General features: G+C 33.7%; 1 protein-coding gene across 1 annotated transcript in view; it reads right to left on the bottom strand.

The window, feature by feature from the left end:
* The window catches only part of CFAP47 (cilia and flagella associated protein 47), a 374,794-nt gene that overhangs the window by 18,757 nt on the left and 340,401 nt on the right, over nt 1–15,636 (bottom strand). Inside the window, exons 58-61 of the mRNA XM_074323826.1 lie at nt 12,376–12,535; nt 10,627–10,721; nt 6,569–6,721; nt 426–597 (exon numbers count right to left, since the gene is read on the bottom strand). Coding sequence (XP_074179927.1) covers nt 426–597; nt 6,569–6,721; nt 10,627–10,721; nt 12,376–12,535 — 580 coding nt within the window. The remainder of the gene's footprint in view (nt 1–425; nt 598–6,568; nt 6,722–10,626; nt 10,722–12,375; nt 12,536–15,636) is intronic.

Below are 15,636 nucleotides of genomic sequence, written 5' to 3'. Positions count from 1 at the left end.
GGAACCCTCTGTAGTTTAGGCATTTTCATCATTTGAACTGGTTCTGATAAGTATCAAGAAACAACATCATGTTGCCAATGCGTAGAGCCCAGTCAGCATGTGTTGTTTTTTTTTAAATTTTACAAAGCTGACTGCTCTCTTTTATTAACATTATATCCTAATGACTTTAGGGGGGTCACAAAATGGAAAGGAGATCTTAGATTTCTAATCATTTGGACTCTTTTTTCTCATCAGAACACTTTTCATAGCTTGATAGCTAGAAATAATCTAGCCCAAAATATTTACCTCAACAGCATCAAAGAAATAATACAATCCAAATACAGAAAGAGGGAAAGAAAAATCAACATTTAGTTTAAAAGAGCAATACTACTTAGTTTCAAAGAGTAATAATATTGTTTAAACTAAAAAGGTAGGAGCTGGCTTACCTCAATGGTTTCTTTGGTGAAAATACCACCTTGAAGGTCAATGTTATCAATGTTTTCTCGGGATTATAAGATTTCTTCATCAAAGATAAAGACACGCAGGATTCCAAGTTGGACTTCATTTCTTCAGATTCAAATAGAATTTCATATTCAAATTCACGTTTTATAGGCACAACTAGGAAAATCAATAAAATGCTTTTCAATTTTTAAATATGTATAGATTGAACATCAGTTACACGTCAACACTAGTTATACACAGGTATTCAGAGGGAGGGAGACAGTAATGTTATTTAGCTTTGTGTTCATAATACCTAGCGTATTATCAGGTATATAATAGTTCTCAGTATATTTTTGTGAAAAGGTGAACGAATAAATGAATGAATATAAAAACATAATTGCCAAAGACAATTCCCACCATCCTTAAATCTCCTAAATTTAGATTTATGAAATAAAAAATAGCCAAATGGAAATTAATAATATATATTTACTATAAAACACAAATAATATGACGTGCTCTATATAATAAATGTATTAAAATTCTATAGACTTGTAATTTATAAAGAAAGATTTAAGTTAAATTTAAAGCAATATTAAAACAGCATCCCAACCTATTAGGGCAGCATTTTCCAGTTCTGGTTTATACTGATAAAAGAGGAAGTTCTTCATGTTTTAGTCTTGGAGTATTATAGACAATATGGTTAACCACATATTCTTAACCAGTAAGTTACTAGAGAAAAGTTATTGCAGGGTTTTGTTAGGTACATGTGAAAAATATCTTCAAGTCAGGACATATAGAAAAGCCAGGACATATAGCCAGGCATATAGAAAAGCACAGATATCTATTATATTTACTCTCCATGTACATGTAAGGAGCCCAAATACCAAATTGAGGAGTTTGTTGCATGTGGGTCATGGAAAACAAGTCAGAGAACCTCATTATTTACAGTGGCCAAGGCATGGAAAGAACCAAAGTGGGTGACTGAATAAAGAAGATGTGGAACATATATACACAATGGAATATTACTCGGCCATAAGAAAAGATGAAATACTGGCATGTGCTACAACATGGATGGATCTTGAAATTATCATGCTAAGCAAAACAAGTCAGACAGAAAAAGTTGAGAACCATATGATTTCACTGACATGTGGGATATAAAACTGAAAACAACAAAGGAACAAGACAAACAAACAAGGAAACAAAAACTCAGACACAGTCAACAGTTTAGTGGTTACCAGAGGGTAAGGGGGGGAGGGTGTGGTAGAAGAGAGAAGAAGGGGATCAAATATATAGTGACAGAACTGACTCTGGATGGTGAACATACTTTTTTTTTTTAAATAAAACTTATTGGGGTGATAATGGTTAGTAAAATTACGTAGATTTCAAGTATACAATTCTGTAATACATCATCTCTATATCACATTGTGTGTTCACCACCCAGAGTCAGTTCTCCTTCCATCACCAAATATTTGATCTCCTTTACCCTCATCTACGACCCCCTCCCCCCTTACCCTCTGGTAACCACTAAACTATTGTCTGTGTCTATGAGTTTTCATTTCTTTGTCTTGTTCCTTTGTTGCTTTCAGTTTTATATCCCACGTATCAGTGAAATCATATGGTTCTCGACTTTTTCTGTGTGACTTATTTCGCTTAGCATTATAATCTCAAGATCCATCCATGTTTTTGCAAATGTCACTGTTTCATCTTTTCTAATGGCAGAATAGCACACTCAACTCTTAAAATTCACTTAAGCATAGCCGGATGACACACAAAACAACAATTTCACTTTAGAAAGGGACTGAACGTTCACTGGGATATGGTTACTATAAGTTGGCTGCTTATTAAAATGATGTTCATTTTAATAAAAAAAAGTACTTACATTTATTTATCACTGAAAATTGGCAGTTGTGTTACACATTTGAACTCAGGTTAATCTAATTTTATCCCTGCTGTGTGCAATCAGAATTACCTTACAGTATTGGTTACTGGTTGAAGAAAAGAAAGCTGATAAGGTTTCATTTACTTAAAGATTACATTCCCTACATTTCTCTAATGCTACTACATGACTCACTAAAGCAAAATCTGTATCCAACTTACAATAATGTTTCTGAGATAAATGGAAATGGTTTCTATCAGTCTGATTTCATGATTAACAGACAGTTCTTTAAAATAAAGAGTAACTGAATAGGCTTACAATTGGAAATTCCCTTCTCCTCATTTAAATTTAGTTCATTTTTAAAATAAATTTAAGCAGTCTGTGATTAATTTGGCATTTCTATCATTACAAAACTAAAATTCAATTAAAGAGAAAAAACCCTAATAAATTAACATAATTAAAATTAAATATCTCATTGTGCAACCTAATAATAGTATTATCTCCTTATCTCACACAATTCACACTATAACTAGCCAGTCAATCAAAACAACATAATTCGTGTGAACTAATTTCCTTGTAATTCCAAAGATCTTATAAAATATATTGGGTACATATAATAACACAGATATGCATTTCATAATCCATCTCCAGTTTTTAAGATATTGCCTTCCAATTTTTATAATGAAACTGTGTGGAAGACTATTCTGACGTTTTTTGTAATTCATTTAAAAAACGTGTATTTCTAGCTCCTCTTCTATGTTTACTCTTAGAATGCTTTTTGCAAATAACAGAACCCCAGTTTGAATGATGTTTTTGGAAGGCACTGAGGGTGTCGTGAAGTAAAAGAAAGGATTAACTGAACATGAATGAGCCATGTATGTAAGTTGATGAATAGGCAGAGAAAGGAGGCCTGCAAAGAGAGGAGAAAAACAGGCATGCAAAGAAAAGCAGAGAAAAAAAAAACATACTCCACATTATTGCAGCTTCAGCAAATGAAGAGAAACAGACTTTCTGTGTTCTGACTACCAAAGATGTGGGGGTGGGGGAAGACTCACAAGCCCAACCTCCATTAGATGACCATTCTAAGCAGGGGGAGAGCATATGATTGAAATATTATAAGAATTATATGGCTAGTGGAAGTAGTTTCCACAAGAAAGGAGTGGACGTTGGCAAGGTGAGCAGGGCAGACTATCTCACAGACACTCAGGATGCTGGGAAAGCGGATGGTAATTGCACAGAAGTAGCAAGTGATCCCACTTGGCTGAGTAACAGGTTAATGACCTAGGGAAACAAGTCGCTGGAATGATAGTAGGGGACAAACGGTGAAGGCTAATTCTGGATTATTTTATATAGATTGCATCACACGAAAAGATATTTTTGTAGATAAAAAAAATCAAATACCAGTGATTTCATATATAATAGATATTTCTTTGGGTCAAAAATGGATGTATATTGGGAATTTTGTATGTTTCAAGGTAATATCTTATTCAGAAAGCAATGGGTAAACACTAATACTGAAAAAAAAAAAAAGAGCAATGGGATAAAACAGGATAGAAAGTAAAATAGAACAGAGTGTGATAATAAAGGGAAAGTAGAAACAACCGTTACTGATTGGCCACCCTGTACCAGGCATCATACTGTATGTTAGGGAACCTCTTAGAAAGCTTTGCCTTTGTGTTTTGTTTTTGTTTTTTGATTCCTACAGGGCTTTATAAGGAAAAACTATCAGGTTTGGCCTGATCACAATATGAATAGTTTCAGAACCTACTACTTCACATCTAGGTTTTAAATCTAAAGTTATTTTAAAAAAAGTTTTTAAAAATAGTCAAGCCTGGATTCATATAGCATGCCTCCCACTGCCATGTTGTACAGCCCCAGACAAATCATTAAACTTCTTTTACTTTGATTTCCTCACTTGCAAAATAAAAACATAGTCATACTCCCTGCTTCATAGGATTGCTCTGATGATAAATCCTGTAATAATACAATGAATACAAAACATAAAATACTTAGGGAAGTTCATGGAAGATAGTAATTGCTCAATAAATAAACTGGCATGGACATGAATAAGGTTCTAATCTGGATGTGGGGCATGGTAAAAAGATACAGACATAGAGAGTGATAATACTTTGTATCAGATATGTGGCAGAAAGAACTGGAGAAAGAGATGGTACTCAGTCCATGGCAACAGGGGCTCTGCAGAGAACCAGCTGGTTAAAGTTGGATCCTCCTTTCAGTAGGGGATTTGACATGTTGACCAGAAACTGACTGGGATGGTATCTTAAAGAGTAGGGACACCAGTCTGATGGGAAGAGAAGAATGGCAGGGGAAGTTGTGAGTTTCCAGGCCTGGAACAATATTTGATATATAAATAGGTTCTCAATAAGTACTTTTAGATGGATTGATGATAGATTTTATCAGTCTACAATTAAATGAAGTATGGTGGAGACTGCTAATTGTCTCCCCAGTATTTATTTTCTTGTTTCTCCTTTTTTAGTAATACAAAGTCCCCAGATTTTATCTGGGCCTGTAAAGAGACATCTCCCAGCCTCAAATGCAGCTAGCTGTGTCCATATGACTGAGTTCTGTCCAATAGGATGTAAGTGGAAATGATGTGTGTATCTTCCAGTCATGGCTTTAAAGGGAACCAGCTTGCTCTCCACTGCAGACACGATTGTACAATTGACCATGCAGATGAGGACAACGTAGCGGGAGGTGAAGCAACAAGAGGAAAGGAACCTGAGTCCGTCCCTGGCTGATCTCAAGGGGTACACGCACTACACTCCCGGGACTGCCTATAAGTCCCAACTTTCACGTGCAAGAGAAACAAGTCTGACTAGTTTGCCACTCACCATCTGAGTGAGATTTCTTGAATTGCTTAAAATGAGCACTGATTAACAGAAAAAGCCATTATTGCAAAAATTAAAAACTATTTTACTATTGCTTATATACTCTCTCTGTACTCTTATATACTCTGTCTCTCTCTTCAGTTATATACTTTATATAGTTTTATCACTGAAATAATTGGCTCAGACACAGCAATGACAATATTGAAACCAAAGTAAAAAATAAACTATCACTATGAATGAGAAAACCAGGGAAGACATTTTGTTTCTGCAAGGAATTTCATATTTGATTTTGTGGTCAATTTGCTTTTTAAATAATACATAAACATAGATTTCCCCCTTGATTTTAATAAAATACTGCTATGGGAATTTCCCTTTCAATGTGAAATAGAAGCATTCTACTTTAGTTCATTTGGAAGATAGTTGAAAAACAAAGTTTGCATCATTGCGATTTGATTTTTGCCAGATCATCATATCAACATTTTGAAAAGTCTTGTTTAAAACTCTAAATGTCAGAGGGATTATTACATAAAATTTATTTGGGTATTTTACCTATTTTATGTCAATTTCTCTATTTCTTTAAATAAGAAACATTTTATTCAGGGTAGTGCTTCTAAATTTAAAGCTGTAACACATGGCTTCAATAACATTTCTTAAATCAGAAAGAGAGAGTAAAGGAAGAAATAAAAGTTGAAGGGAAGTGGAAATTACAGTTGCTACAGTTTTTTCTTTTTTCACTGATTACAGAATCACAATCTATTCTATGAGTCCATTAATAACTGTAATTATTGTCATTTTGGACATAACTACTGTGAAGAGAATAAACATAACTGAACACTCCTCGAGCAATATTTTAATGATATATTGTAAATGGAAACAACCAAAGTGTGGTACATATACACAATGGAATACTACTGTGCCATAAGAAAAGATGAAATACTGACATTTGAGACACATGGATGGATCTTGAGATTATTATGCTAAGCAAAATAAGCCAGACAGAAAAAGTCGAGAACCATACAACTTCACTGATATGTGAGATATAAAACTGAAAGCAACAAAGGAACAAGGCAAACAAATAAAGAAACAAAAACTTATAGACAAAGACTATAGTTTAGTGGTTACCAGAGGGTAAGGGGAGATAGTAGAAGAGGGCAAAAGGAGTCAAATATATGGTAATGGAAGGAGAACTGACCCTGGGTGGTGAACACAGAATACAACATATAGATGATGTAATACAGAATTGTACACTTGAAACCTATGTAATTTTACTAACCACTGTCACCTCAACAAATTTAAGAAAAAAAAAATAAATGGGCATGGATTTTCTGTAACTGAGTAATTCAACTTGCAAATTCAATCTGCAAATTAAGGAAACTGAGGTTTTATTTAGCATCAATTTTATATCCATGACTGTGCTTCTCACCATCCACATCTTCATATGATGCATATGAATGTCTTCTTGGAAACACTAGAAAAGTTGATATGTCTATGATAGGACCGTATGCAGAAAATTCACCAGCCAGGGAAACTGTCAGCTCCTTCTTTACTTGCTTCTTGGCCTGACATTCTATGACAACTACAGAACAGAAATAATTCCAGTTATTTCAATTATTAGATTATAGGATCATTCTTGCCATAGAAGAAAATAAATTATGTCATGAAAAATAAAAGTTCCTTTGGCATACTTTGACTTGGCATTGCATCTGGCATTTACACACACACACACACACACACACACACACACTCTCTCTCTCTCTCTCTCTCTCTCTCACTCTCTCTCTCACCCATGCAATATCTATATACACTGACATTTTGGAATAAAATATAAATATTAAATAATATGCAAAAATAGCATGACAAGAGATAAATCTGGAGGATATACATTAGATAATAGAAAATTATAGTAGAACATAAAAATTTGATTCAGGAACTGACCTAGTTATATTAATAATTCAATTGGTGGTTGTGAACATGTGAATTTTTCAGCTATCTTGTATGTTCATTGTGGTAAATACCAAACTATACTTACATACTTATACTATAGCAAATACATTGAAATAATTAAATAAGTTCTGTAACATTTATTTTGTAATAACAGTTTAAAAATATTCCCATTACATTATTTATTTACATGCACCTTAAAATTCATATTTAAAATATTTAAATAAAATATTTTGATTTTCACTTGTGAACTGCTTTCACATTTATGAAGTATACTATCAAACAGTTACAAATAAAATTGTAATAATTTAAAATTAATATTAAAATGTGACAACATATTAATTTAATGTACAGCATAAAAACTTTACATACATATATATATATTAAATTCCAATATTTTCTTACATCAAGTGCAGAGAAAGTTGTCAGTGATCTTCTAAGAAACCAAAATATTATTTCTATGAAACTACTAATTATCTAAGGGAATATTCATGTATTCCTTTGGCATTAGCTCTGTATAATATTATGGGGCTATGTACACTAGAGTTCACATAAATAAGAATATTATTTCTCCAAAATATATTAAATGTTATATTTATCCCTCTAGATGCACATAGGACATACACTGAATATAGGGATTAAAAGGGAACTATAATATTAACAAAGCTTTTGAAATGTATTATGCTGTGCTTTTGTGTCATCAATAATATCATATTCACCTAAACCACAAAACTGGATAATGTCCTGAGATGTATGTGTTTTCACAATATATACCGTGTTTACCCGAAAATAAGACCTACCCTGCAAACAAGCCAGACGGACGCATTTAGTACACAATGATGATGTTCCAGGGGAAGATGACATGACTGTATTTGAATAAATGTAGATTGTTGTACATGAAAAAAATAAGACATCCCCTGAAAATATGCCCTAATACGTCTTTGGGAGCAAAAATTAATGTAAGACCCAGTCTTATTTTTTGGGAAATACAGTATAAGACCTGGTCTTATTTTCGGGGAAACACGGTACCACATTTATAGTACAAAAATATTTAAAATACATTTATTTTTAAATTATAAAATTTACAGGTTGATATTCATTCTGTATATTTTTGGACTTAGAATGCATAATGTGAAATGTACAAAAAGGGTACAAAGGTAGATGTAAACAAAGAGGGCTGAAATAGTTGAGGAAAATGTACAAGTTTTCTGGTTATAATTCACTTCAGTCTTAAAGCATTAAGTTGGAAATTAGTGTGATCAAAGTTATAATTGTATCATATCACTGGTTTTGTCCTACTATATTTCCCTGAAAATAAGACCTAGCCGGACCATCAGCTCTAATGTGTCTTTTGGAGCAAAAATTAATATAAGACCCGGTCTTATTTTATATTGTATTACATAAGACCCGGCCTTATAGTATAGTAAAATAAGACCCGGTCTTATATTAATTTTTGCTCCAAAAGACGCATTAGAGCTGTTGATCTGGCTAGGTCTTATTTTCAGGGAAACATGGTATAAGTCCTTAGGAAATCAGTGCCCTGACAATGTTAGGATCACGACATCAACGGTGGATTCACATTCCATGGTATTTCCACTGTGACAGGTAGTGAAGTCCTTTTCCAATTATCTGCCCCAGTGGACAGGAGTAGGTAAGAATCCACCAAGCAAAGGTGGCTCACAGAACAAACAAGAGCCTTGGGTTTGAGAGTAACCTGGATGATAGATACATAAAAAAGAAAGGAAACAATAAACATTGATGGTGACACAATTGAACTGGGAAAGCAATAGTTTATCTCTAATGTGTTCTTAAGAATGAAGAATGGACTGTACAGAAAGTAAATAATATGTATTTATAAAATTACACCTATTTGTCTCTCAAGGATATTTGTAGATAAAAATAATTACTAGAATAGGTTTTAGACTTTTGGGAAAATGATTTAATAACTAGCACACAATCTGTTTTAGAACCCTGAGGTCACTACTAGGTTGGACTAACGTAACATAGGCTATTTACAAAACTTACATTTCATTTAAAATGTGAATAATCAAGAGACAGGATTTGATGGAAAGTGACTTTATGTTTCTGGAGAATGTTTAATTTTCTTTGAAGAAAACTGTGCAAGAAATACCTTTTATGTTCTTATAGGCTTTGTTTTGGAATGAAAAAAAAAATCTGCTTTAAATCTTTAATCTGGGAAAAACAAAACTGTGTCTGTAGCAGGCAGCAGCAACACTGCTGTTAGAATTCCAACCACGTCATGTCGAGGCTTTATGACACCACGTTTATCAGACAACTGTACTCCAAAACTTAAACTGCTCAGCTTTACACAAAGTATACAAACAACTGTCTTCTAAGAAAGAAGTAAACATTTTCATGTTTGTGAAGCATCCTGAAGATAATTTAATATGTTTGAAGTAGTTGTGTTGATAATTTTTTAATTCAAAAGTAAAGAGTAAAACAAATGACATTTATTGTCAAAGGTACTGCAAGATATATGGATTTTTATTCCAGTTAAAATGAAACTATATAAGGAAATATGCAATATTGGCCTTTTTTAACCAGTGTATTTGGGGAAATGGTGTTATTTACAAGCGAAACTTATTATGTTCTCTTCTTTCTAAGTGTGGTGACATAATTTATGTCAGTAGAGGACTAGCTCCTTTTCACAAGCAAATATTGGTACTGGTGGGAAAAGGAAAATTCAAAATTTTAAGACTTTTTCCAGCTTATCTGTGTTGCTCAAAGGGGAGATCCAATATAGGTGCTCCTTTGCTGTGCAGAGCAAGTGAGTGTTTCTTAGTTATGAAGAACTATGCCTAGAGACCGGGAAGAGGTTAGGATACTAAATTTCACTTTATGGCTACCTAAGAGGAATTGATTTCTTAAGCCAATTCTTGGAAGAAAATGGGAAAAGGAATGTGGAAGAAGTGAGAAGATTATTGAGGAAAGAGAACATACAGAAACTGAGAGAAGTCTGGAGCATGCAGAGGGAAAAAAGAGCACTGTTGAGAAAAAGAAAGGCATTTTAAGAGTAGAGATTTTATGTTGCGTGTATGCTGGCAAAGCAAACTTCCTTGAGAACTTTAGTACGTACATCCTAACTAGTTTTTGGAGAACATCATAAAAGTTTGTGTCTGGAACAACCAAAAACAGAATGCTCGATATCCTCATAGGATAGTTCTTGGATGAGAATTACAATTGCACAGAAACTGGAATATGGTGATTAAATGTGATCTGTTAACCAAAGTATCTGGGACTCAGATCTAGTGCAGGGCTTTGAGCGCCTCACAGAATGTAAGCTAAAGGGGCAGGAAGCTAATGTTATTTCAAACTTAACTGATTTCTAGATTTCACCAAAGGAAGAGCAATAAGAAATGGTGTGGGTTTGAGGACAGATCAATGGACTAGGGCTGATTACTTCACAACTTACTTTCTTTGGATCCCAGCTTGCTTACTTATACAAAAAAAAGATGTGATTAGAAGGCCTGTAAGGTTACCTCCGAATCCTGGTATTTTCTGACACTAAAATATACCTACCTTGAGGCCATTTAGTATGTTTTGCCTTTGGGAGTCCAATAATAGGGTATATCCATTGTATTGCTTGGATTTTTCCAGTGTCTACTCCCATCATTCTGATCGGAAATTAAATAGTGAACAAAAACATAAACACTTTTAATATTAGCATAAAAGAACACATTCTTACTCATAGACACAGACAATAGTTTAGTGGTTACGAGAGGGTAAGGGGGGTGGGGGGTGGGAGATGAGGGTAAGGGGGATCAAATATATGGTGATGGAAGGAGAACTGACTCTGGGTGGTGAATACACAATGGGATTTATAGACGATGTAATACAGAATTGTACACCAGAAATCTATGTAATTTTACTAACAATTGTCACCCCAATAAATTTAAAAAATAAATTAAAAATAAGAACACATTCTTTATTAACCTAATGGTATTTTAGCAAAGCTTGTGCATTTAAACTTTGGCAGAAAGAAAGACAAAACACTTTCAGCAAATGTTGATCTTATAAACAACTCAAAGCAAACCTGGGAAATTATTACAAATAAAAATGTAATACAACCATTGTGAGATATAAGTTAAAATTGAAGAACTTTTCCCCCCTACATTTAGAGCTTGGCATTAGTATTTACTGATGTGACTAAACTGTGATTAATCGGTGGTAATACAATTCCCATGGGTTATATTCCACATTGGACAGGCAACGCAATGAAACCCCACCCCCAAAATGCCATTAAGTATAGGACTTCAAAAAGTGATGAGAAATTTACTTTTGGGCATACCAGTTAAAAGGAAGAATGAATTTGTGAAAACAGTTTAAGTCCAGGAGGACAGCAATACAAGAAAATGGTTCTGATCATTGTTAAAAACAGGCTTTTCTTGTTAAGAATGAAACATAAGTCATGGTAGGCAGGACCAGCTTTATGGGCATGTGATGTGTGCAATAGCACAAAAATCCCACACCTAGAATTTCTCTGTGCTTGTTTAATGCACTACTCTGTTTTGAAATTATTAATGATTTTTGAACAAGAGTCCCCTCATTTTCATTTTACACTGGGACCCACAAATCACGTAGACAGTCTTGGCTGCAAGAGTGGTGAAAAACATGGCAGAATGGGCTTACAGGAAGGAATTTTTTGAAATGTGGAGAAGAAATACGAACACGTAGAGCAAATAACTTCTTTAAAACTAAGATTCTAGACCATTATTTAATTAAACTCTAAAAGCAGAAAAAACATTTAAATTTTGCATCACTGTTGGAGTTCGCTTAAATTTCAGTGAAGCACAGAGGGTACAAGTAACCTTCATTCGGGCAATGACATAGTATCTCCTAATCATGGTCATGTTTCGTCAGAATGTCATAGCCAGCTAGCACAGCGCCATCACTTGGTGAATGGCAGCATCACAACTGCTATACTTTTCAGACAACCTGTTTTAGGCTGTTCTCTAAATATAGATTATTTATTGTCTTGGCAGTAACTATTTTCCCACTCAAAAAGGAGTCCCTTTGCATGTCTCTGATTCTGATTCATTGATATGATTCTTAAGATTGGCTTGTTCATCATTCTGAACTTCAAATCAGCAATAACATATACTATACCCATATAACAAATATATTTTCCTCCTCTAGACAGACAAATTTCAACACATCAGACAATATAAAATCATAAACTTTACATGGCATGACATGTAAAAGAAACTGATCACATCAGTGCCAGACAAAATGAATCATTTTCCTTCAATATCCTTATTTGAATGTTACCTTTTCGTTTCTGCATTCAATTCATCAAAATTGTCAATAGGCCAACTTTCTCCATTTGCTCTCATCATTTGAACAATGACCATTGTTCTCCATAATGTCATACCTTTGGGCAGAAATAACACTGGGACATTTATAATCCCTTTAGGAGGCAATGCAATTCCTGTAAAAATGCAAAAATAATTTTTAACGTGGTAAACATTTTCAGAATATAATTTGAACAGCAGAAAGTAAGCTCCTAGTTCTTTCCTGATAATCAATTTTTCAAGATTACTTCTGAACAATAACAAAATTATGCTAAATTGTAAGCACGCTTTATTGGCTTCACTAATTTTCCTCAAATGTCATCAACCCTATTAAAAACATATTTTATCCTGAGAGAAGAGGTTCTCCTGAACAAGCTGGAAGGGCTGAGGAAATGTTGAAAGTGATGGTTAGGGTTCCCAGAGTGATAAAAAAAACCATAAAATCCATGAGTCTTTTCAAGTCTTACAACATTTTGCAAAAGACAAAGTATAGAGAATTTTTATCCTTTATTATCTTGTTTATTTTTTTCCTAGACCATACAAATTCCAGGTTTCCACATGGAAACCCCAAATTGCTACCAGTAAACTGTTCATTTATTTAACTGACGCCATGAGGGATGCCAAAGCGTATTTGTGAAAGGGGACTCTGCTGCAGGCTGTAAAACCCGGAAGACAGAAAAACTGACAGCATTTTCTCGTGTTCTAATGGATTAGAATTTTTCAGCCTTTACATTGCATAAGAACCACCTGTGAAATCTGTTAGACATGGAGCTTGCTGAGCCCCACGTTTAAAGATCCTGATTTATTATTCAGTCTGGTCTGTGGCCCAGAATGCTGTATGTTTAAGCAGCACCTCATGGAATACAGAAGCAGACTGTCCTGGGACCATACTTTGAGAACAAAGCCTACCTGTTGGACAAGTGTTAAGAGGTTGTAAGAGTGGTAAGCTTCTGGCCATTTGTAACAGTGAGGGTTTCCAGCTGATGGGTGTCTTCCTTTATTGTGAAGAGTAACACTATTTATTTACAAGAAAATAATGCATATTGACTATATTACTTTTTAAAATTCTTGGTTAGAAGATTGATGATATTTCTAGCCATTTTGTCTCAGATGAGAATGCTGTACTAAACTATTAAGAACACCAAGAAAGGAAATAGAAAATGACCCCTTTGCAAAACATCTTTACTCAAAATCCTTATAAATTTTCAAATTTTAAATTTTATTCCTTTAGGAAATGAAAATGTTCTAAGGTCTAGTATTATAGTTAATAATAATTAATTAATATGATCACGAGTTAGTATTTATTGAGTACTGACTATATGCCAGGCTCCATGCTAAGTATTTTCCACCCAATATCTCATTCATTCTCAGAAAATTTCCATAAAGTGCTCTTTTGTCTCTCATTTTAGAGATGAAGAAGTTGAGTCAATCTGGTTAACCTGCCCAAAGTCCCAATGAAAGACTGCATTGTTTAGGAAACTATCTAAACAATGTTACCTTAAGCTTTGTTTGATGAGCTCTATATTTTTAGTGAATCATTGCATTCAAATGAATTAAAATAGCAATAGTTGCAATAGAATAAACACAACAAGTGCTGAGTCAAACAAACCATCATGCGTCCCCAAAGAAATCAAGTTCAGAAATGATCATTTACCCTCACAAAATTATATTATCACTAAAATCACATTATATTATGTCTAAAAATAAACCTAGACATTTGGATGGTGTAAGGAGTCAAGACAAACATACAAGAAATTCATTGTTAACACTATGCTTTCCTATAATGTTTGAATTCAAAGTACGGAAGGATAATGCTATAAAACATAAGCCAATTTAACTGAAAATCTAGTAGCCCACTTGTGGCTGTAACTGTTTACCAGATGAGAAAGAATTGTACTTTCCTATTGAATTAACGATAAATTTTAACTATTATTATTTGCTTGAATAGTAAGAATCACTGTGCTGTTGTTAACTTACAAGAAATCACTAGAATTTTTTAAAAAATTTAAAAAAAATTAGTTTCGGGTGTACAAAACAGCACAATGATTAGACATTTATATACCTCACAAAGTAATTCCAATAAGTCTATTACCCATCTGACACTGTTATTAGAATATTATTGACGATATTCCCTACGCTATACTTTATATCCTGTGACTATTTTTTAAATTATACTTGACATTCAATATTATATTAGTTTCAGGTGTACAGAGTAGTGATTAGACATTTAAATAATTTATGAAATGAGCCCCCTGATAAGTCTAGTACCCATCTGACACTATATGTAATTTTTACAATATTATTGACTATATTCTCCATATTGTACTTTATGTCCCCATGATTCTTTTCTAACTACCAATTTGCACTTCTTAATCCCTTCACCTTTCTCACCCAGCCCCCCAAACCCCTCCCATCAAGTAACCATAAGTTTGTTCTTTGCACTTATGGATGTGTTTTTGTTTTGTTTGTTCATTTATTCTGTTCTTTAGATCCCACACATAAGTGAGACCATATGGTATTTGTCTTTCTCAGTCTGACTTATTTCACTTAGCATAATACGCTCTAGGTTCATCCATGTTGTCACAAATGGTAAGATTTCATTCTTTTTTATGGCAGAGTAATATTCCATTGTATATATATACCACAATTTCTTTATCCAATCATCTACCGATGGGCCTTTGGGTTGTTTCCAAATCTTGGCTATTGTAAATAATGCTGCAGTGAACATAGGGGTTCATATATCTTTTTGAATTAGTATTTTGGATTTCTTTGGATAAATACCCAGGAGTGAAATTACTGGGTTATAAGGTAGTCCTATTTTTAATTTTCTGAAGAACTCTTTTCCATAGTGGCTGCACCAATTTGGTGCTTGGAAAACTGGACAGATCCATGCAAAAAAAATTAAACTGGATCACCTTCTTACTTGATATACGTGAATAAGCTCAAAATGGATTAAAGACTGAAAGTCCCCAAACCATAAAACTCCTAGAAAAAAACACAGGCAGTAAACTCTCAGACATTACCCTTAGCAATATTTTTACAGATATATCTCCTTGGGCAAGGGACACGAAAGAAAAAAATAAATGGGACCACACCAAACTAAAAATTTTTTGCTGATGGAAACCATCAACAAAACAAAACCACTGAAATTTAACACTGAAAAAAACTTTGAGAATTTATCAAATTCATTTTGTGTCTCACAAATTGAGTTTTATTTCCTGTGATTTTCCCATTGTTC

The sequence above is a fragment of the Rhinolophus sinicus genome, chromosome X (genome assembly GCF_036562045.2).
Source record: "Rhinolophus sinicus isolate RSC01 chromosome X, ASM3656204v1, whole genome shotgun sequence".
Taxonomy (NCBI): Eukaryota; Metazoa; Chordata; class Mammalia; order Chiroptera; family Rhinolophidae; genus Rhinolophus; species Rhinolophus sinicus.
The sequence above is the reverse complement of the archived record's forward strand: the minus strand, read 5'-3'. Positions and strand labels throughout refer to the sequence as shown.